The 21,877-nt window shown below is 42.9% G+C and overlaps 1 protein-coding gene across 2 annotated transcripts in view; it reads right to left on the bottom strand.

The window, feature by feature from the left end:
- Positions 1–1,403: 1,403 nt before the first annotated feature.
- Positions 1,404–21,877, bottom strand: part of LOC122562294 — a 25,286-nt gene continuing 4,812 nt past the window's right edge. For both annotated transcript variants that reach the window (XM_043715101.1, XM_043715102.1), the window contains 8 exons: positions 18,114–18,197; positions 14,203–14,300; positions 12,840–13,027; positions 12,634–12,723; positions 7,158–7,241; positions 6,169–6,231; positions 2,470–2,590; positions 1,404–1,769 (listed from right to left, as the gene is read on the bottom strand). In XM_043715101.1, the coding sequence (XP_043571036.1) occupies positions 1,748–1,769; positions 2,470–2,590; positions 6,169–6,231; positions 7,158–7,241; positions 12,634–12,723; positions 12,840–13,027; positions 14,203–14,300; positions 18,114–18,197 (750 nt within the window). In that variant the 3' untranslated portion in view covers positions 1,404–1,747. The remainder of the gene's footprint in view (positions 1,770–2,469; positions 2,591–6,168; positions 6,232–7,157; positions 7,242–12,633; positions 12,724–12,839; positions 13,028–14,202; positions 14,301–18,113; positions 18,198–21,877) is intronic.

Here is a 21,877-nt window from a genome sequence, read left to right as displayed (position 1 = left end):
AACGGTGAGAAAATTCGTTAAGCCAAAGTACAGAGGGATCTGGGAGTGCTGGTTGAGGATTCTCTAAAGGTAAACATGCAGGTTGAGTCTGTGATTAAGAAAGCGAATGCAATGTTGTCAATTATCTCAAGAGGGTTGGAATATGTTGAAGCACCGTTGTGCTACTGAGACTTTATAAAGCTCTGGTTAGGCCCCATTTGGAGTACTGTGTCCAGTTTTGGTCCCCACACCTCAGGAAGGACATACTGGCACTGGAGCGTGTCCAGCGGAGATTCACACGGATGATCCCTGGAGTGGTAGGTCTAACATACAAGGAATGGCTGAGGATCCTGGGATTGTACTCTTTGGAGTTTAGAAGATTAGGGGAGATCTAATATGAACTTACAAGATAATACATGGCTTGGAGAGGGTGGACGCTAGGAAATTGTTTCCGTTAGGCGAGGAAACTAGGACCCGTGGACACAGCCTTAGAATTAGAGGGGGTAAATTCAGAACAGAAATGCGGAGACATTTCTTCAGCCAGAGAGTGGTGGGCCTGTGGAATTCATTGCCGCAGAGTGCAGTGGAGGCTGGGACGCTAAATGTCTTCAAGGCAGAAGTTGATAAATTCTTGATGCCACAAGGAATTAAGGGCTACGGGGAGAATGCGGATAAGTGGAGTTGAAATGCCCATCAGCCATGATTGAATGGCCGAGTGGACTTGATGGGCCGAATGGCCTTACTTCCGCTCCTATGTCTTATGGTCTTATATCAAACCAAAGGATTAAACTTTAAGGTGGTATAACGTGCACCTTTCTTTGCAGGTAACGTGTGAGAGCTCAATGTAGAGTCCTGACTCAGTTCCGCTCCTGCGTCAAGCCAGATATCAGTTAGAGTCCAGGCTATGACAGTTATAACATAATGATGACAAAGTGATTATGGCACAGGGACAGGTCCCTGCAGAATGACTGTGGTCTCTCCCTTCCTGATCTAGAGGACTGGGAGAACCAGCCACAGCTCCCAGCGCCCTCTGCTGGAAACACCGGTGCAGGCCATCACCTGTGATGCCCTCGTGTTCAAATAGCCTGACCCACAAGTGCAAACACGAGGGGTGGCTACTTGGATGAGGAACAGCGAGACACACAGGACTGTCCTCAGGCTGGGAGCAGCACCTTTAGGAGTAGGTTGGAAGAAAATATGAATTTTAAGAAAATCCTGAGCATCAGTGAATTCTGTAGATTATAAAAAGCAGCGACTTGCACACTGGCCTAATTTAAACAGGAAGCAGTGTATACATGGATGCGACTGACAGTCTGGATTTTATGGTATGTTGTACAAAGCAGACACCATTTTAATTTTGTTGGAAATGTCACCCTGTGGCATGGGATCACTGAATAACAAATTCCACCATCGAAACAAGACATTCATTAAATAAATGTATTTTCTCAAGGTTTTAACATTATACTGGGCAAATTAATATTATTTGGCAAATTCCAATGTGTCATGATCACTTGTAATTCAGCAATTACCAAAATGGAGGCTGTCTCATTCTTTGCTCAAATATTCCTGATTGGCAACATGTTCCATGTGACTTTGTACTCAATATGGTTACCAAGGTGACATATTAAGTATGTAATAAAGACCACAAAAATGATATAAGACTGTGTGTAACCGAGAAGGAACACAATCAAATAATGTGGAAGGTATTGGTGTTGTTTCATTAGTTTCTTCTAGGAACGTTTTCCATTGCTCCGGTGTAGAACTGGTGTTAGGTTGGAATAGATGCATTCCTGATGGGAGGGAGGGAAAAAACATACTCAATATTGATACGTTAGGCTGTTTATAACAATCATTAGTTAAATTCACAGACTGCTCCTTTATTTCAGTGAGTAGTTGAGAAACACATTAGGAAAATCCCCAGTTAATCTGATCCCAGCTCGTTCTGGTATTGCGAACACAGCCCACTGCCTACCCTGGAACTTTATAAAATTAAATTTCATAACAACCCACAACTGGTAATATTAGGGCAGATGATCAAATAGTTGGTCGACAAAGTATGACTTAAAAGGTTTAGGGACCAGGCAGTTGTGGATATCACCATCAACGGTGGAATGATTAATATTAGGAATATTAATAAGCCAGAATTAGAAGCGAAAGTGTTTTAAGGTTGGAGGAGACTACAGAGATAGAGACTACAGAGGTGAGGCTATGGAGGGATTTGAAAATAAGCATAAGGCAGCATCGCTGGACTGGGAATCAATGCAGATCAGTGAGCACACAGGTAATTTAATAAAACTTAATAAACAACGAACAGCAAAGCAAATTGAAGAGTTAAAAATAGAAATGGGCGGGTATCTCCTCCGATAATGTTTCTGTTGTCTTTACAGTAACAGTTTGTAGTTGGGTACAGACCAATAGAAATATTGCTGTAGTTGGTTGTAAGCTACACCATGACAGATACAGGAGTTTCTAAATGTATCCTGCACTCACTGTGGAGTCTCAATGGAGTCCAGCCAATGGCATGTCAAAATCCTGCAGTCTGAAATGATTTCGTCCAACAGTCCTGAACTGGAGCTGGAGGTGGCTGGTTTATCAGTGTAAGACTGAACATCTGAAATAAAGATAAAACAGTGATTGCCAAACAACTCTGAGTAACAGAGATAAATGGATCAGGAAAAATGCAATCAAGAGGGCATTGAAATATTAATTGGGTCAAAACAGTGTGCAAAAGTACGGGGAGAAAGCAGGGGATTGGCACAAGGTAAAGATGCTTGCTTCAAGAGCCAGTGTAGGTACAATAGACGGAGTGGTATCCCTCTGTGGCAGAACAATTCTGTAATAATTTCAGTAGGTAACTGCTTGGAGAAATATCAGGCTGAAACATATTGGCACAAAAGCAACATGTACTGGATAAGCTCAGCAGGTGGTAGTCTCTATGGAGAAAGAAAGAGTTAATGTTACAAGCCCAGAATGATTCGAATAGGATTCAGATTTGCAGCGTCTGCCTTACATTATTTTGACTGAAGCACGCCTTCAGCTCCAACAGGTGGCGACAGGAACATTACGATTGCCCACTGCATCCTAAATAAGAAGGAGCCAGGAGACTGGGAACATTCAAAACTTCGGCTGCATCGGAAAAACGGCTGCAGCAGTGAAATGCTGGAGGCTGCCAGTGTTTGTGTGTGAGCAAGGGCCAATCCTTTAATAAGAGCAAGGAGCAATCTGGAACAAGCAGTCATAAATGTGGCAGAGCCGTGAGTGAATCACAAGGTTCACATCCACATGTAACCACTTCTCCCCATTCATGCAGAAATATACAACAGGTGATGGCACAAAAATAGGCCATTCAGCCTGTCATGTCTATACTGGCTCTTAGGTGAAAGTGAGGACGGCAGATGCTGGAGATTAGAGTCGAGAGCGTGGTGCTGGAAAAGCACAGCAGGTCAGGCAGCATCCGAGGAGCAGGAGAAGTGACCTTTTGGGCAAAAGCCCTTCATCAGGAATTCACCAGGCTTGTAGTCAGTCTCACTCCCCTCCATTTCCTCCACAGTCCTACAATTTATTTTTAGGTTCTATTATATTCCATACAGTATGGAAACAGGCCCTTCAACCCAAGAAGTCCACACCGACCCTCCGTAAAATACGCAACCCAGACACATTCCCCTACCCTATATTTACCCCTGACTAATGCACCTAACACTATGGAAATTTGGCATGGCCAATTCACCTGACCTGCACATCTTTGGAGTGTGGGAGGAAACCGGAGCACCCGGAGGAAACCCACGCAGACACGGGGAGAATGTGCAAACTCCACACAGACACTCGTCCGACGTGGGAATTGAACCCGGGTCCCTGGCACTGTGAGGCAGCAGTGCTAACCACTGAGCCACCGCACCGTATTTTCTTCATAATATCTTCCAATTTCTCTTTGAAAGCTACAATTGAATCTTGCTCTGCTCTAAAAGCAGTGCATTCCAGATCCTAATCATCCAATACATCAAACAGCTTTTCCTAGTTTTGTTGCTGACATTCATCCTCTACTGGAATCCTCTGGTTCCTGACTTTCCAACAATAAGAACTGGTTCTCTCTTCTCTGTCTCAGCCCATCATTTTTTGAATAACTCAAATTCCCTCTCAAGCTTCAGAAAGGGGAATAGCCCCAGCGTTGACATAACTATCAGTATAACTGTCTATATAACTATCTGTATAACTATCGGTATAACTATAAATAGCTATATGACTATCTGCATAACTATCGGTATAACTATAACTATTGGTATAACTATTGATATAACTACATATAACTGTGTAACTATAGGTATAACTAGCTACCTAACTATTGGTGTAGACTGAAATTCCTCGTCCCTGCAATCATTTTCCTGCACTCTCTGTAATGTCTTCACCTAAAGTGTCATAATTAGTCAGAATACACTGGTTCAGGCTGAATTATGGTAAACTTCCTTCTCATTGTACTCTATGTCTCTATTTATAAAGCTCAGAATTCCCTATGGCCTTTTAACCATTTTCTCAATTTGCTCTGCAATTTCTAAGGATTTGTGCACATTTGCCCTCAGGTCTCTCATACCCTCATTTCAAGCGCACTGTTTTAGTTTTTATTACCACTTCTTGTTCTTCTGACTAAAATGTCTTATTTTACACTTTTCTGCATTAAGTTTTATTTACCACGTGTCTGCCCAAGTTTATCCTTTTATTGTACATCACAAAAAGCAATAAGGCTGCTATGTCGCATTTTCTCAAACATCTTTTGGAAATCAATGCACACCACATCAATGCATTACCCTCCCCAACCCTCAGCCCCATGGGAATGGGTGGTAGTGTCCTCCTGGGAGATCTAATGCAGGAGGGAATTATACAGTGAATGGCAGAATCCTTAGTAGCATTAACATACAGAGGAATCTAGGTGTACAGGTCCAGAGTTCTCTGAAAGTGGCAACACAAGTGGATAAGATGGTTAAGAAAGCAGATGGTATGCTAGCCTTCATTGGTCAATGCATAGAGTATAAAAATCGGCAAGTCATGTTGCAGCTGTATAGAGCTTTAGTGAGGCCACATTTGGAATATTGTGCACAGTTCTGGTTGCATGCTACTAGAAGAATGCAAAGGCTTTGGAGAGGGTGCAGAAAAGATTTACCAGGATGTTGCCTGGTTTGGAGGGTATTAGAAATGATGAGAGATTGGACAATCTTGCTTTGCTTTCCCTTGAACATCAAAGGCTGAGGTGCGATCTGATAAAAGTTTACAAAACGATGAGAGGCATGAATAGAATGGGGCCTTTCTCCCCAGGATAGAAATGTCAATTACTAGGGTTATAGGCTTAAGATAAAAGGGGTAACTTTAAAGGAGATGTGAGAGGTAAGATTTCTTTACAACAGAGGTGCCTGGAATGTGCTGCCAATGTGAGGCGGGTACAAGAGCAACATTTAAGAGGCATCTTGACAGATGTATGAATAGGCTGGGACTATAGGGATATGGACCATGTAGAGGAAAAGGGTTGGTGTAGAAAGGCATCAAGTGTCAGTGCTGTCTTGGTGGGCTGAAGGGCTTGTTTGTGTTCTCTTTGTTCTTTGCACCATTCCCCAAGTTTCTACATTGTGTCTATCCTCTAAACCCCAATAATATTCCGGATAACGTGTGGCCAGCTCTTCTTGGCTAATCAATCCGACTGGAGGTACAGTGACTTCAAAACTGAGTACAGTTTCTCCCTTGGACTGTGACCAAGGCTCCATAACTGAAGCAATACTTCCTCCAAATTGACAATCCAGGCTTTTTAATGGCACCGTACTGGATTTACTGCACTGGAGGCACCGCACTGGATTTACTGCACTGGAGGCACCGCACTGGATTTACTGCACTGGAGGCACTGCACTGGATTTATTGCACTAGAGTCACTGCACTGGAAGTGATGTGGCATATGTACCACGCTTGGCATTTTGGGGGTCTATACCAAGAAACCAGTGCCAAGAGACCAGTGGAGAATAAATGCACATGAATGGAATGTTCCTCAGGTGTGATGCCTTCTATGTTGAAGTAGCCCATTCAACACTCACTATGAGGACCCAGTTGGACAGTGAGGGGCTGAAGGTCTTCCTGAAACTGCAGTAAAAGGCAGAATCACTACCTTCAAGATATGAATAGGAAGAAGATTCAGAAAGAAATACAATTACTTACTGGAATCAATCTTTAATTTTGCAAAGGATTTAGGAACGTCATAAATCCCACTCTGACAATTTTCTGATAAGAAAAACAAAATAAAGTCATGAACGTATATCAGGCGTGAAAATAATAGCTCTCTTGCTCCCTCTCTCCCTCACTACTTTCTTCAGCCACAGAAAGATCAGGAGGCACTCACTCCTCACAAAGTCTTTAACAAGATCTCTCTGCACAGATCTGCTGAGAAAGTTACATGTAATAGCTGAAAGATGTCTGAGAGAAGCACAATCTCTGACAGTCCACCTTCCCTAACATACATAAGAGTGTCCATGCTGCTAAGCTGCTGATTTCAGCTACAGTGCCATGGGAGGCACTGAGACCAACTGTTTGTAAGGGAAAGAAGAATGAATGAGGAATGGGCTGATTTTATGCAAGTCTCTGGGCAGCTGAGACTAAATAACAACATTAGATACTTGAATAATTTCTAAAGTTTGAGAAGCAGAAATCTGTATCAGTACACAATATACAGGCACCTGTGAACACATTTACATCAGATACACATAACCCTATGAATATATTGAGATGAGATATACACAGTCTTGTGGGTACATTTAGAATGGATAGAGACTTGTGTGCACAATTGAGATATATAGATACTTCACAGGTAGGTGGAACTAGTTTAATTTGAGAAATTGGTTGGCTTGGGCTAATTGGACCAAAGGGTCTGTATCCATTCTGTATGACTCTATGATTGAGTGTGCATATAGGCAAACTGTACTGAACTCTGCATGTACATTTACAAAGACTTCTATCTGCATTTAATGATGATGCCCAGAGCTTTTGTTTGTTTAATACAATGAACACAACTCTGTTATAGCTGGATAGGGATTGGTGCAGTGTAGCTCTGCAGTGTTTCTTCAATTGCTGGAGAACATTTGTAGGCTCATGCATATCTCTGTATGCAACAATATTTAACTCAGTTTAAAAGGCATTGTTAATTCGTATACCTTTGCCAGGAACCTCAGACCATGGACTCTGAGCATCATTTGCTTTCCACTCCTCTTTATTTGGGAACTGGTTACACGTGAGATCTATAAATGAAGAAAAAGATCATCAAGCCAAACATTAAATGCCGTGGCTGCTTTGTAGAGTAGGGTGAGGGCTTCCCAGCTGTCAGTTCAATCCTTCAGAATGGTGAGGAAAATCTCTTTGTTTTGTTGAGTGTAGCTAAGACACTGAGTTTGTGCTGATGATTCCAACCAGAAAAAATGTGTCTCTCTGGAATCCTGGATTAACATTTATTCTTTAACCAATTCCTTATCTGGTCGCTATTTCTTTGCTATTTGGAGGAACTTGCTGTACATAAATTGGTTGCCCCTTGAGTCTCTTCCACCATGCATTTAGAACGCAATTCATACATAGGCGTTTCCTACCTATGTATGAATTGAAATGAAAAAACAGGCAGGATGAACACATGGCTTGAGAGATGGTGGAGGAGGGAGGGATTCAGATTTGTTGGATATTGGGACCGGTTCTGGGGAAGGTGGGACTATTACAAAAGGGACGGTCTACATCTGAACCAGACCGGAACCAATGTCCTTGGGGGAGTTTCTGCTGTTGGGGAGGTTTTAAACTAATGTGGCAGGGGGCTGGGAACCAGAACAGAAAACAAGTAGGCAGCGAGGTGGCGACTGGAGACCGTAAGAATTATGAAGATACCATTAATATGGAGACCGTAAGAATTATGAAGATACCATTAATAAAGGGAAGAATAGGCAGAGAGCAGGTGAGCACAAAAGTACTGGTGGCCTGAAATGCATCTAGTTTAATGCAAGGAGTACAGTGTGTAAGGCAGATGAACTTAGGGCTTGGATTGGTGCCTGGGAGTATGACATTATTGCTCCCAACAGTGAGCGTGAGGTAGAAGAACAAATAGGTAAACAGATTATGGAAAGATGTAGAGGCAATAGGGTCGTGGTGATGGGAGAATTTAATTTTCCCAACATTGACTGGGATACAGTTAACATCAGAAGTCTAGATGGAGTAGAATTTGTACGAAGTGTCCAGGAGAGTTTTCTAGAGCAGGATAAGGCCAATTATATCAAAATTAGGCAGGAGCTGGGAAATGTGGATTGGACACAGCTATTTGAAGGCAAGTCCACATTTGAGTTGTGGGAGGCTTTCAAAGATCGGTTAACGGCATGTCCCGTTGAGGGCAAAGGATAGGAAGGGCAAGATTCGTGAACCCTGGATGACAGGAGAAATTGTACGACTAGCCAAGAGGAAAAGGGATGCGTACATAAGGTCTAGGCAGCTAAGAACAGAATGGGCCCTGGTGGAATATCGGAAGAGTAGGACAAGTCTTAAATGAGGAATCAAGCGGGCTAAAAGGGGTCATGAAATAGCTTTAGTGAGCAGAATTAAGGAGAATCCCAAAGCATTTTATTCTTCTATAAGAAGCAAGCAGGAAGTAGAGAAATGATTGGTCCACTAAAAGATAATGAAGGAAGGCTGTGTGCCAAACCTGAGAGAATGGGTGACATTCTGAATGATTACTTTGCATCAGTGTTCACTGAGGAGAGGAACATGATGAATGTTGAGATTAGAGATAGAAGTTTGATTAGTCTGGATCACGTTGACCTAAGTAGGGAAGATGTGTCGGGTAGGCTAGTGGTTATTAGGGTGGACAAATCCCCAGGATCGGATGGGATCATTATCTTTTAGTGGACCAATCATTTCTCTAGTTCCTGCTTGCTTCTTATAGAAGAATAAAATGCTTTGCGATTCTCCTTAATTCTGCTCACTAAAGCTATTTCATGACCCCTTTTAGCCCAGGTTGCTGAGGGAGGCAAGAGAGGAAATAGCTGGGGCCCTGATAGATATCTTTGTGGCATCTTTAAATACAGGTGAGGTGCTGGAGGACTGGATGGTTGCTCACGTTGTCCCCCTGTACAAGAAGGGTAGTAGGGATATTCCGGATAACTACAGACCAGTGAGCCTGAAGAATGGGCTTATCAGTGATAGGCAATATGGTTTTGTGTGGGGGAGATCGTGCCTTACCAACTTAGTAGAGTTCTTCGAGGAAGTGACCAAATTGATAGATGAAGGAAGGGCTGTTGATGTCATATACATGGACTTTAGTAAGGCGTTTGATAGGGTTCCCCATGGTAGACTAATGGAGAAAGCGAAGTCACTTGGTGTGCAGAGAGTTCCAGCTAGGTGGATAAAGAACTGGTTGAGCAATAGGAGACAGAGAGTAGTAGTTGAAGGGAGTTTCTTGAAATGGAGAAAGGTGACCAGTGGTGTTCCACAGGGGTCAGTGCTGGGGCCACTGTTGTTTGTGATATACATAAATGATCTGGAAGAGGGCACTGTTGGTATGATCAGCAAATTTGCAGATGACACGAAGATTGGTGGAGTAGCAGAAAGCATGAGGGACTATCAGATAATACAGGAGGATATAGATAGACTGGAGAGTTGGGTGGAAAAGTGGCAGATGGTTTTCAATCCAGACAAATGTGAGGTGATGCATTTAGGCAAGACCAATTCTACAGCGAATTATACAATAAATGGAAGAGCCTTGGGAAAAGTTGATGGGCAGAAATATCTGGAAGTGCAAGTCCATTGTACCCTGAAAGTTCCTGCACAGGTGAAAAGAGTGGTCAAGAAGGCATATGGTATGCTTGCCTTCATTGGACGGGGTATTGAGTATAAGAGCTGGCAAGTCATGTTAAAATTGTGCAAGACATTGTTTCGGCCGCATTTAGAATACTGTGTACAGTTCTGGTCGCCACATTACCAAAAGGATGTGGTGCTTTGGAGAGGGTGAAGAGAAGGTTTACGAGGATGTTGCCTGGTATGGAAGGTGCCAGCTATGAAGACAGGTTGAGTAGGTTAGGTTTATTTTCACTAGAAAAAAGGAGATTGAGGGGGACCTGTTTGAGGTTTACAAAATCATGAAGGGTATAGACAGGGTGGATAGAGACAAGCTTTTTCCCAGGGTGAAGGAGTCAATAATGAGAGGTCACGCTTTCAAGGTGAGAGGTGAAAAGTTTAAGGGGGATACACATGGCAAGTACTTCACACACAGGGTGGTGGGCGTTTGGAACGCGTTGCCAGCAGAGGTGGTAGAGGCAGGCACGGTAGACTCATTTAAGATGCATCTGGATAAATGCATGGGTAGGTGGGGAGTAGAGGCATATAGATGCTTAGGAATTGATCGACAGGTTTAGACAGTACATTTGGATCGGCTCAGGCTTGGAGGGCCGAAGGGGCTGTTCTTGGGCTGTAAATCTTCTTTGTTCTTTGTTCTACCTATCAACCGTGATAGCATTTTCAAAGTACCTCACTGACTGTGAAGGCTCTTGGACTGTTGAGGGGTCATGAACAACATTGTACAAATAGAGGGTTTTTTTCCCTTTCTGTGGGAACGGACACTCTTATACTCCCTAAGAGATATTCGGAATGAACCTGTAAGTAAATAGTGATGTCAGCAGTTTGAACAACTGTCTGCATTTAGGAAAAGCACATTCTTTCTATGAATAGTCCATAGTCAACATGTTCTTGCTGTGTAATGCAAATAGAACTACGCAGTCCACAGTGGTTTGAGATAAACTGAAGGATTTTCTATTTCTAGAATCAATTAGTCAGATCTCCAGATTCAATTCAAAAGAACATTTTACAATGCAAATAAATATAATTTAGAGACATAGAGATGTACAGCATGGAAACAGACCCTTCGGTCCAACCCATCCATGCCGACCAGATATCCCAACCCAATCTAGTCCCACCTGCCAGCACCCGGCCCATATCTCTCCAAATCCTTCCTATTCATATACCCATCCAAATGCCTCTCAAATGTTGCAATTGTACCAGCCTCCACCACTTCTTCTGGCAGCTCATTCCATACCCATACCACCCTCTTTTATATCCTTCCCCTCTCACCCTGAACCTATGCCCTCTAGTTCTGGACTCCCCAACCCCAGGGAAAAGACTTTGTCTATTTACCCTATCCATGCCCCTCAATTAAGCTCCCCCCTCAGTCTCTGACTATCCAGGGAAAACAGCCCCAGCCTCTTCAGCCTCTCCCTATTGCTCAAATGCTCCAACCCTGGCAACATCCTTGTAAATCCTTTCTGAACCCTTTCAAGTTTCACAACATCTTTCCAATAGGAAGGAGACCAGAACTGCATGCAATATTCCAACAGTGGCCTAACCAATGTCTTGGACAGCCACAACATGACCTCCCAACCCCTGTACTCAATACTCTGACCAATAAAAGAAAGCATACCAAACGCCTTCTTCACTATCCTATCTACCTGCAACTCCACTTTCAAGGAGCTATGAACCTGCACTCCAAGGTCTCTTTGTTCAGCAACACTCCCATTAAATGTATAAGTCCTGCTAAGATTTGCTTTCCCAAAACTCAGCACCTCGCATTTATCTGAATTAAACTCCATCTGCCACTTCTCAGCCCCACTGGCCCACCTACCCCACTGCCCCACCTTCATTAAAAAGATCAGGAGGTGATGACTAATAATATCAACAACAGCTCCTTGTACCAAGTGCTTGCTCACTCTTTGTTCTTCTCTGCCTGGCTTATTTCCTTTACCCACTCCCATGGCTTCGCACTGATCTCCCTTCATCCTTGCTTCACCCAGCACATCCTTTCCTGATCACTTCTGACCTACACACGTTATATTATTTTCAGATAATCCTATGCTGGTCATTAGGAGCATGTGGCAACAAATTTCCAAATAGCCAACACACAAATTGGAATCTCACTTGGAATGTGATGTGCTGTGTGCAGCAGGGACCCCTTGTCTCTGCTCTGGGAATTAGACAGCTTTTGGGACATGTAGGAAGCAGCTGCCAGCTCAATACCTGGTCCGATAGGGACTCAGAACCAATCCAGGGTTTCTAAAACTGTAAAGTATGTTATTCCTCAGCAGTGAAATAACTTTGTTTTGGTGAGTGCAATCTTATTGTAAAAGTATGGAACAGTACATCCAAAGAAGATGTCATGTTTGCTTGAGAAGGGTCTTGCTGGTTCTCATACCAAGGCAGGTGTCAAAACACTGAACGGGCAGGCAGGCCATTTGCGTGATTACCGTCCCTGAACTCCGCTCAGCCCATCATGCTTATACTGTCTCTATGACAGTTCCACTGTCTTTTTCTTTCTTGTAATTCTGCAACACTCGCCCAAACTCACGATGGAACAGATATTGACTGCTCAACTGTCCTTTTTAGGCGCACTCCCAACTGGAATTATTCACGGTGTTAAAAAGGTTTCTGATCTCATCTCAAAAGCAATGAAAGTCGAGATTAAAGCATGTGTTTGGATCAATTGCACTCCACGCACCTATTGGACAGGGAACTGTGGCAACTCAACAATGTTTGGAACCAAGACAAACAGCACAATTAACTTCAACAGTTTTGCATTAAATTCACCAAATTAAATAAGCAAACACTATATCGTGTTACCTTTAGATAGGGGTACGGTGTCATGATCCACATCCTCCTCCCCGGTACTGGACGATGTGACACTACTCGAGCTCACATAGTAAGGTTCAGCTGCAATTGGACACCAGACACCATCAATAATAACACTCTGAATAAGTCTACTACTGACAAATCAACTTGAGTCTCAAAGCCAGCACTCAATTCTTCCACTCAATTTTGTGACTGACCTAAAAAGTCTGAACACTTCAGCAGAGTGTTCCGAGGTGTAGCCGGAGATTTGTGGAGATGTGTGGTGTCCAAGGTGAAGTCCTGACTGTGTGTGTTCAAGGACCTGAACAGCGTTGAGGAAGCCCGCAACTTGTTGGTGTCCCCATAGAGAGAAGCTGCTCTTTCCATAAGGCAGGGGATGTCATGCCTGGGGATGGGAAGCAGAGATACACAGTGAAGGCTATTCCAAAGTGATTGATTCAACAGGAAAACTTCCCACTACAAGAAAAATATAGTTCAATCCAATATAGACACCAGCCACCTCTCTCGTCATGTGTACAACCTGTCTTGGTGCCTGCCTCAGATGAAAGCACATTCTCATATTATTCTTTAAATCTGACTTTCACTCATTCTTATGTCAATCTCTGTCTGCAATTCTCTTGCTCCCAAAAATGCAACTCGTATCTTTACATCCTGCATGAGCCCTTCTTTCCACCACTGGCACCCTTAAATATAATTTTCTTCAAGACTCACGAATAGTTATAGAACAGGAAGGGCATGTGGCTGAAGAAAAGTCCACATTCTCCAAGTTCCACATCTTGCTGGGTCCTGCACCCTCCCACTTCACTGCCACTTTGTAACTTCTGATGTCTGTTCCCTCCATTCTGGGATTGGATTTAGATTAGATACAGATTTTCCTGCCCATTATGTGGGCATATGAACTGAATAATGCTCCTGTTCTCAATGAAATCTCTGACAGATTTTAACAATGTCCTCTTTCAGTGTGTAATAGTGCCTTAAGTGCCCTAACCTTCCTATCACAGCATCCAAATCCAATTCAAACTTCCCTGAATGGGTTTCTCTGCATTACTCGGTCTGCAGGATTATTCCAAGGATTCAATGTTCGGAATAAATCATTCCTTCCCAATATCTATTTTCAATTCACTCTGGATTCCAAGTGAGAAAGGATATTTTCCTCTGGGCAATAGGTTGAGAACCAACTTTGAAACAATTGGCAAGAAAATCGGGGAGGGAGCGAGGAGCGAGGAGGGATTGTGTCACATTGAGGTCTTCTGCTAAAAAGGAAAGTCAAGTTAAAAAAAATTATGCGGCTAATTGCTACGATGTGGAACACAGCCCCCGAGATTGTGGTGCTGATTGGGCGTGTTTTTGATGAGAACCCCTAATCTTCAGGGTTATTGGGAGGAAGCAGCACTCTGAGTGAAATTTGACAGCTCTTTCCCAGAGCTGGTTCAGGGGTCAATGACCTATTTCAGTCTATGCTTTAGCAATCTCCAACTCCTATAAACTCCAATGCTTTCTGGTTTACTCCAGGCTAAGGTCCTGCATGATAAAGAAAACATGCTGCTGGGGAAAGCTCACCAGGTGCAAGCTGAATTCTTCTTGCCTGGTCCAGGAAGCTGCATGGCTTTCCACAGAAACTCCATCCAGATGGTCCGCAGGTCCGACCTTCCTGCAGCCTAGCACAGGAAACAAGGAGAGCACATTCAACAAGATGTGGAAGAAATGGGCTGTTGGAGTTTCTTAATTCCTGTAACGAAGCACTGGAATTGAACGTGAGGACTGAGCAGAGTAAATCCAGAACAAAGCTGATCAGTCAGATCCATAGACTGATCTCACATTGAAAACACAGAACCCGGTCAGGAGAGGGTCTGTTTAGATTCTGCATGAGATTCTTCTCAACCTTCGTCATCCCACCTCTTCAACCCTTTTCTCCCTCATGAGTTTATCCAGCTTCCCTTCAAATTCACCTCTAATTCACCACCTCAAGACCTCTCTTCAACATTGAGTTCCACATTCTCACCAATCTCCTGGTAAAGAATTTTGTCCTGAACTCCCGATTTTATTGTTTTTATTTATTTATTCACAGGATGAGAGCATCACCGGCTCGGTAACATTTATTGCCCATCCATAATAGGCCAGAGGGCAGTTAAGAGTCACCCACTTTGCTGTGGGTCTGGAGTCACATGTATGGCACACCTTCCCTAAAGAACATTATTGAACCAGATGGGTTTTTCCAAAAATCGACAATGGATTCATGGTCAATGTTAGACTGGTAAGTCCAAATATCTTTTGGATTAATTGGATTAGTGACCGTCTGATATTGACAATCAATTTCGGTCTCTTCTATAAGTGGAAACTCTTCATTATATCAATCAAATCCCTTGAGAGTCTCAAACATCTCAATCGCACTATCCTAAGTTTTCTCTTTTGCACAGAAAAGAATCCCAGCCTGTTAAATCTTTCCTGATAATTATCGTCAGTATTAGGACCATTCATCACTTGTTCATGATATAAACATGGCCCAGTTTGGTTGATCTGCTACGTGGTGACTCGGGCCTGATTTAAACTGCTAAAAGCACCTTTTGCTCCTAAAAATCCAAAGACCAGGACTTGGCAGGTTTTAAGTCTGGTCAATATTAAGTTAACTGGTCTTAGCTCAGGTATGTGAACTCCCACACAGATTTAGCCGACACATCTCTGAGTCAGCGATAAGTAAAATCAGCCATCAGCAAAAGGAACGGATTAAGCCATCTCAATACTTTGAAAGTTTGATTACAACTAAAGCTGAATTGTAACAAGTGAGGAAGTGAGTGGAAAACTTTTACATACACTTAGCAACAACAATGACCTGAATTTCTTTGGTGCCTCTAACATAGCAAAACATCTCAGAGTTAGGAACAAATGAGCAAGCTGCCTAGGCAGATGCAACCTGGAGGAGGCAGGTTTTAAGGAGTGTCTTAACGGAGGAAAAGGAGATTGAGAGGCTGAGAGGTTTAGGGAGGAAATTCTCGAGCTTCGGGCTATGGCAACTGAAAACACGGCTGCTCATGGTGGAGTGATTAAAACCAGGAATGTTCAAGATGCCAGAATTGGAGGAATACAGGGATCTCTGGTGGTTGTAGTTTGAAGCAATTATAGAGACCAGGGAGTGATTTGTAAACAAACTCAAGCAGTCTCAGAAAAACTCCTTTCAAACAATCACCATCTCCTTAGTGATATGTTTTTAAAGATCAGGTATCCAGCTTAAAGGATTTGAATTATTCCTATATTTCTAGGTACATAAATAGCTTGGTGTAAACCAAAGCACAGTTTGCCTCAGCATCCTGATGACTCACAAACACCTTTGAGTTATGGAAAAAGAGAAAAATGGCCCGTGAGAAAGGGTTTTGGATTAGGGGAAGGCAGATTTTATTAAAATAAGGTTGAATCTTACCAAAGTAAGTCAGGTACAGCTACCTCTGGATATATCCACAGCAGAGCTTAAAAATGTGTTGCTGGAAAAGCGCAGCAGGTCAGGCAGCATCAAAGGAACAGGAGAATCGACGTTTCAGGCATAAGCCCTTCTTCAGGAATGGCCGTTCCTGAAGAAGGGTTTATGCCCAAAACGTCGATTCTCCTGCTCCTTGGATGCTGCCTGACCTGATGTGCTTTTCCAGCAACACATTTTTAAGCTCTGATCTCCAGCATCTGCAGTCCTCACTTTCTCCTATATCCACAGCAGAACATTAGAGTGGGCTTCAAATGGAAATGGGGAAGTATAAGGCGCAACATCTTCCCTTCAGGGTGAAATGTAGGAACAAGAAGCCCAGAGAGGTCTGGCAGTCTCAGAATATTCCGGACTGGATGAGGAGGAAAATAATTTTTTAACAGGTCCAAAGGAAGCAAATCAATGGACAGCCTAGTGGAGTATAGAAAATGCTGTGCTCAAGCAGTGCCTCAGAAAGTAATTAGGAGAGCAAAGAGGGACATGAGAAACCCTAGAGGGTAAGATGAGGGAAAATCCCAAGGTGGTGTATTAAAGAGAAGAGAAAAACCTCAGAAAAAGAGTAGGGACCAAGAGGGTGATCAGGGTTTGGAGTTGGAGGATGTTGGCAGGGTGGTAAATGATTACTTCACATTAATCTTCACTCTGGAGATGTTGGTACAGAGTTCAGGAAGAGGGACAGAGAGTCTGGAGCAGGTTGACAGAGGAGCGAGGAGGTATTGGGGGTTTTGGCAGGTTTAAAAATGAACAAATCCCAGGTCTGAATGGGTTGTACCCCAGGTCCAAGTGGGAGATGAGGGAGGAAATTACAGGGGAATCTGACCCAAATTTTGAATTCTTCGCTGGCCACAGGGGAGGTCCCAGAGGACTGGAGGATGGCTAGTGTGGTTCCACTTTACAAGAGTGTGGTAGAGACAAACTAAGGAAGGACAGACCAGTGAGTCTCACACCAGTGGTGGGAAACATTCTGAAGGAGGGAATAAACCTCCACTTGGAGAGACTGGGGTTAGAAAGGGATACAGTAGGAAAAGCAGGGATAGTCAGCATGGCTTTATCGGAAGGAGGTCAGGGGGTAGATGGATTAATCAGATGGGCAGGCCAGTGGCAGAAGGAATTGAAGCCTGAGAAGTGTGAGGTGATGCACATTGGAAGAAGTAACAGGACGAGGGAGAACTCGACAAATGGCAGGACATTAGGAAGCTCAGAGGGTTCCTGAAGGTGGCAGGACAGGTCAATAGAAAGTTAAGGCAGCACACAGGACATGGGGTGCGGGTCAGACCAGTGAGAGTGTAGAGGAAAGAAACTGTTTGGTGGAAGCAGGGGCAGAGTATTGACTGGGGGCCAGGAGCTTGTTTCATTCCTGGAGTGTTAATGTCGACAGGAAACATTTTTCAACATCCACAGGACATTCCACTGGAGTGCTCTGGCTCAATGTTCAGTCAGTGTCAGGCAGCTCCAGCGATTTAAATGGGTCATACAGCAGTTTATAATCACAAAATCCCTACAATGCGGAAAGAAGCCATTTGGCCCATTGAGTGTGCACTGACCCTCTGGAGCATCCCACCCAGACCCATAACCCTGCATTTCCCACGGCCGGTCCACCTAACCTGCACATCTTTGGATTGTAGGAGGAACCTGGAGCACTCAGAGGAAACCCATGCAGACACGGGGAGAATGTGCAAACTCCACACAGACAGTCACCTGAGGCTGGAATTGAACCTGCGACCCTGGCATCACGAGGCAGCAGTGCTAACCAGTGAGCCACCGTGCTGCCATGCTGCAATCGTAAAAACAGAAATTGCTGCAGAAACTCAGCAAGTCTGGCAGCTGCTGTGGAGAGAAACAAAACAAATGTTTCAGTTAGCAGTCACTGCTGCTTCAGAGCTCACATTTTGGGGAGCTCTCATGTACCTCAGGAGTTGCTAAATATCATCACGATACAGTAGGCTCATAGATTTATCTAACCCCGCCAGGTGAATTCATGGCCTTACACAATTAGACTTACCAGCAATTTCCTCTTCCCGTTTTTCATAACTATTTCAAAGGGATACTCGCGGTTGGTGGCTTTGAGTTCTCTCACAGACTGAACCTGTTGTGGCATAAGTTCTGTGATTAGTAGATACAATCTGTTAAAACTATACTTATTTGCATTTTTTCTTCCTTCTCTTGACGCCTGGGCTCCTGCTGCAATACAATCCCATGAGAATCATTACTGGCAGATTCTTCACTAAAGTGGCCATGTTTTTATGTGCATTATCCAGACAACATGTTTCGTGATGGATGTTAAGTGAACTAGCCTACAGTTAATATAGCTGATTCAAATGATCAATAAACTCTTCAGATCAGCAGGTACAGATAAATCACCTCACTGTCAGGGTACATAATTCTTTATATAACCTACAGAGGGGCACTCTGCTCTGAGTGCCACTGCAGAGACCTGAGCTCATGCTCCCAGCAACCCTCATTCTAAGGGTATCTCTTTGCTGTTTGTGGGTTTGGCTGTGCACAAATTGGCTGCAACTTTCCTACATGATATATGTGACTACACTTCATTAATTGTGTGTGAAGATCTAAGACATTGAACAGAAGATTTTTGAAGGCAGGTTTTAAGACTTTCAACTGTTGGAACTCTTGTAGATTTGACCGAGACATGGTAAACTGCTTAAGGAACACAAAGGCACCGCAAGGTGAAGGTGAGAGAACCATCAAATCTCCCTCAGGATGTGAAAAGATAGAGTTCATACAATGCAGACTCATTAACTTAGTACAGTCTCAGAAAGACATTAACAAAAGGAAAACTCCAGGACATTGACAGCATGACTGTCACAAACAAACTCACCCAAACAGAACATTTTAGAAATACAAACTGGAACCACATTTCCAGAAAGTTTTCTGTGAACATTTGGATATTATGGCAAGGGAAGCTATTATCTCCACTGTTCTTCCTCTCAGAGAAATGGATTTGGTTCCCATGGAAGTAAGCACAGAGAGGACGCTTCAGGAAGTCACAGATAACTGCAACATTCACCACTGCTGAAAGCATCCAAGAAAGCTGCCAAACAATAATCATAGCCTCAAGTTGAAATCTGACACCTGAAAACACACCAAAAGGACTCCAAACTATATACCTTTTCTGTCTTCTTTTGTATTGCCACTATCCCCTTCAAACTTTGTATCTGCATATGTCTGTGTCTCTGTGAGTGCATGTGTATGCATGTGTGTGTGTCTGTGTGCGAGTTTGAGTGCATATGTCGGTGTCTATGTGTGCATGTGTGTGCATTGGGGGGTAGGAGTGGGGAGGATAGTATTTGTATTTTGTATTTGTTAATTTGTGCAAGAGTGTTTGTGTGTATTCATTTGTGTTTGTGTGTGTTTGTGTATATCATTTATGATAACGTGAGTGTGTTCGTGTGTATCAGTGTTTGTGTGTATGTTCATGAGTATCTGTGTGAGTGTGTGCGTATTTGTTTATGTGTGTGCATTTGTTTGTGATGTGTATGTTTGTTTGTGTGCACGTCTATGTGTTTGTGTATGATTGTGTACGTGTGAGTGTGAGTGTCCTAGGGAAGGACAGACCAGTGAGTCTCACACCAGTGGTGGGAAACATTCTGAAGGAGGGAATAAACCTCCACTTGGAGAGACTGGGGTTATGTGAGTGAGTGAGTGTGAGTGAGTGAGTGAGTGTGAGTGTGTGAGTAAGTGAGTGTGTGTGTGAGTGAGAGTGAGTGTGAAAGTGAGAGTGTACGAGTGTGCAAGTGTGCAAGTGTGCAAGTGTGCATATGTGTGTGTCTGTGCGTGCGTGTTTTGTGTGCATGTGAGAATGTGTGTATGTTTCTGCGTGCAAAGCCCAAGTGACTACAAAGGCCATATGCTTGACACCTTATTATTTTTTGGGGTGTGACAGATAATAGACTTACTCTTCCTTTAACTCAAGAAAACCTTGTGATTGGCTAATTTGTTACAGTAAAAAATAGTTAAATATATTTTGTTTGGCTTGAAGAATTGCCTTGCAACAAAAGTAACTTCAAACTTTGTAGTTCTTGATGATCTTACATCATTCCTCTGGTCACCAGTCTGCCACTAGAAGCCAAATCTCTCTGTCTGTGCTATCAATCCCCGCTTCATTTTAGAAACTTCTAATAAGTCTCTGTTCAATTTTCTGTGATCCAAGGAGAACAATTCCATCTTCTCCAGTCTCCACCTAACTGAGTCCCTCATGATAATCTTCTTTTGACATCTTCTTGAAACTCTCAAAGATTTTGACAACTTTCTAAACATTGAAGTCCAGACTGGAGACAATACACTAGTTGATCACCAATCAGTGACTTCTGAGGATTCAGTATAGCTTCCTTGTTTTTGTACATTGTCCTTAAGGTCCTTAATGTATTTTTAAACAGGTTCACCAACTTATCCTGTGACCTTCTAATATTTGGAAAAGTCTCGTGCTTGAGGCCACTTTTTAATCACTGTCCTTATTTTTACCTTCTCTTCATTAACCTGCTGAATCCCTTGATCAATTTTCAGATTGTAGTTTCACTATAATCTCTATCTATGTCTGTAATCTGTAACCCTTCTCCCTGTGAAATGAATAATACCCTTCTGTGAATCATAAACTAAGATATTCACATTTACACAGTTCAGTACATCATTTAATCCCAGTAACAGAGACACAATTATATTGTGAAGTGATCCTCAAATGAATATTCCTAAGAACAGCCTGAATTGCTTCAATTTCCTGTATCGAGTGCTGAGTTTATTTAACTCTGTTCTTCTCGTACAGTCAGTAACAATTTGTTCAATGTTAAATTTTAAAAGTATGCTCCAGACAGGACATAGTCAGGATGCTTGGGAAATATGGTCACATGTCTCCATTGCCTTAAAGTAAATAGATTGGAAAGAAACAAGATATTTATGGTGAGTGAGTGTAGAATAAGGTGCATAATCTTAAAATTAGAGCCCAGCCATTCATGAGAATGCAGAAAAAAAAATTGTTGAAGAGTGGAAACTGAATCCTACCAATAAAAACCAACAGATACTAGCTGAGTCAATATTTTAAAACCAGAGATCAAACAAGCTAAACAAGACTTTACAATGAAATGAAACGAAGGTTGGTGCATTAAACTACAATACAGACTAATCATGATTCTATTGAATGACAGTGCAGAATTGAGAATCTGGTGAATTCTCTCACTCTCCCAACCCCTACAAACCTTGTGGCTTTAAAGAGTATGACCAACAAATACAACACAAAATCGACAAAACACAAAATCGACAAAAGCAAAGGCAAAAGATCCTTCAGTGATTTTTGTCCTTTTCTGATTGCACCTTTTCTGAGTTTACCGGTCTATGAGTCATTCAGTGACTGGCAGGTGAGCTGTAGATCAGCTCTTTGGGTGTCAGTGTTTCTGCTTGAATCATTTGTGAAATCGCCTCAGGGTGGTTTACTGTCTGAATTTCCCACACTTTGTGCCAGTGACAAGCCTCTTTTCTCATGCACTTTCCCACAATAATCGTGTCATCAAAAACAGCTCTTCCCATTCTCTCGGCAAAATATAAAAACATTGTATTCCAATAGATTCATAGAGTCAGAGAGATGTACAGCATGGAAACAGACCCTTCGGTCCAACCCGTCCATGCCGGCCAGATATCCCAACCCGATCTTGTCCTGCCTGCCAGCACCCGGCCCATATCCCTCCAAACCCTTCCTATTCATATACCCATCCAAATGCCTTTTAAATGTTGCAATTGTACCAGCCTCCACCAGCTCAT

This window comes from Chiloscyllium plagiosum, chromosome 24 (genome assembly GCF_004010195.1).
Source record: "Chiloscyllium plagiosum isolate BGI_BamShark_2017 chromosome 24, ASM401019v2, whole genome shotgun sequence".
NCBI classification, from domain to species: Eukaryota; Metazoa; Chordata; class Chondrichthyes; order Orectolobiformes; family Hemiscylliidae; genus Chiloscyllium; species Chiloscyllium plagiosum.
This window is presented reverse-complemented; position numbering and strand designations above follow the sequence as displayed.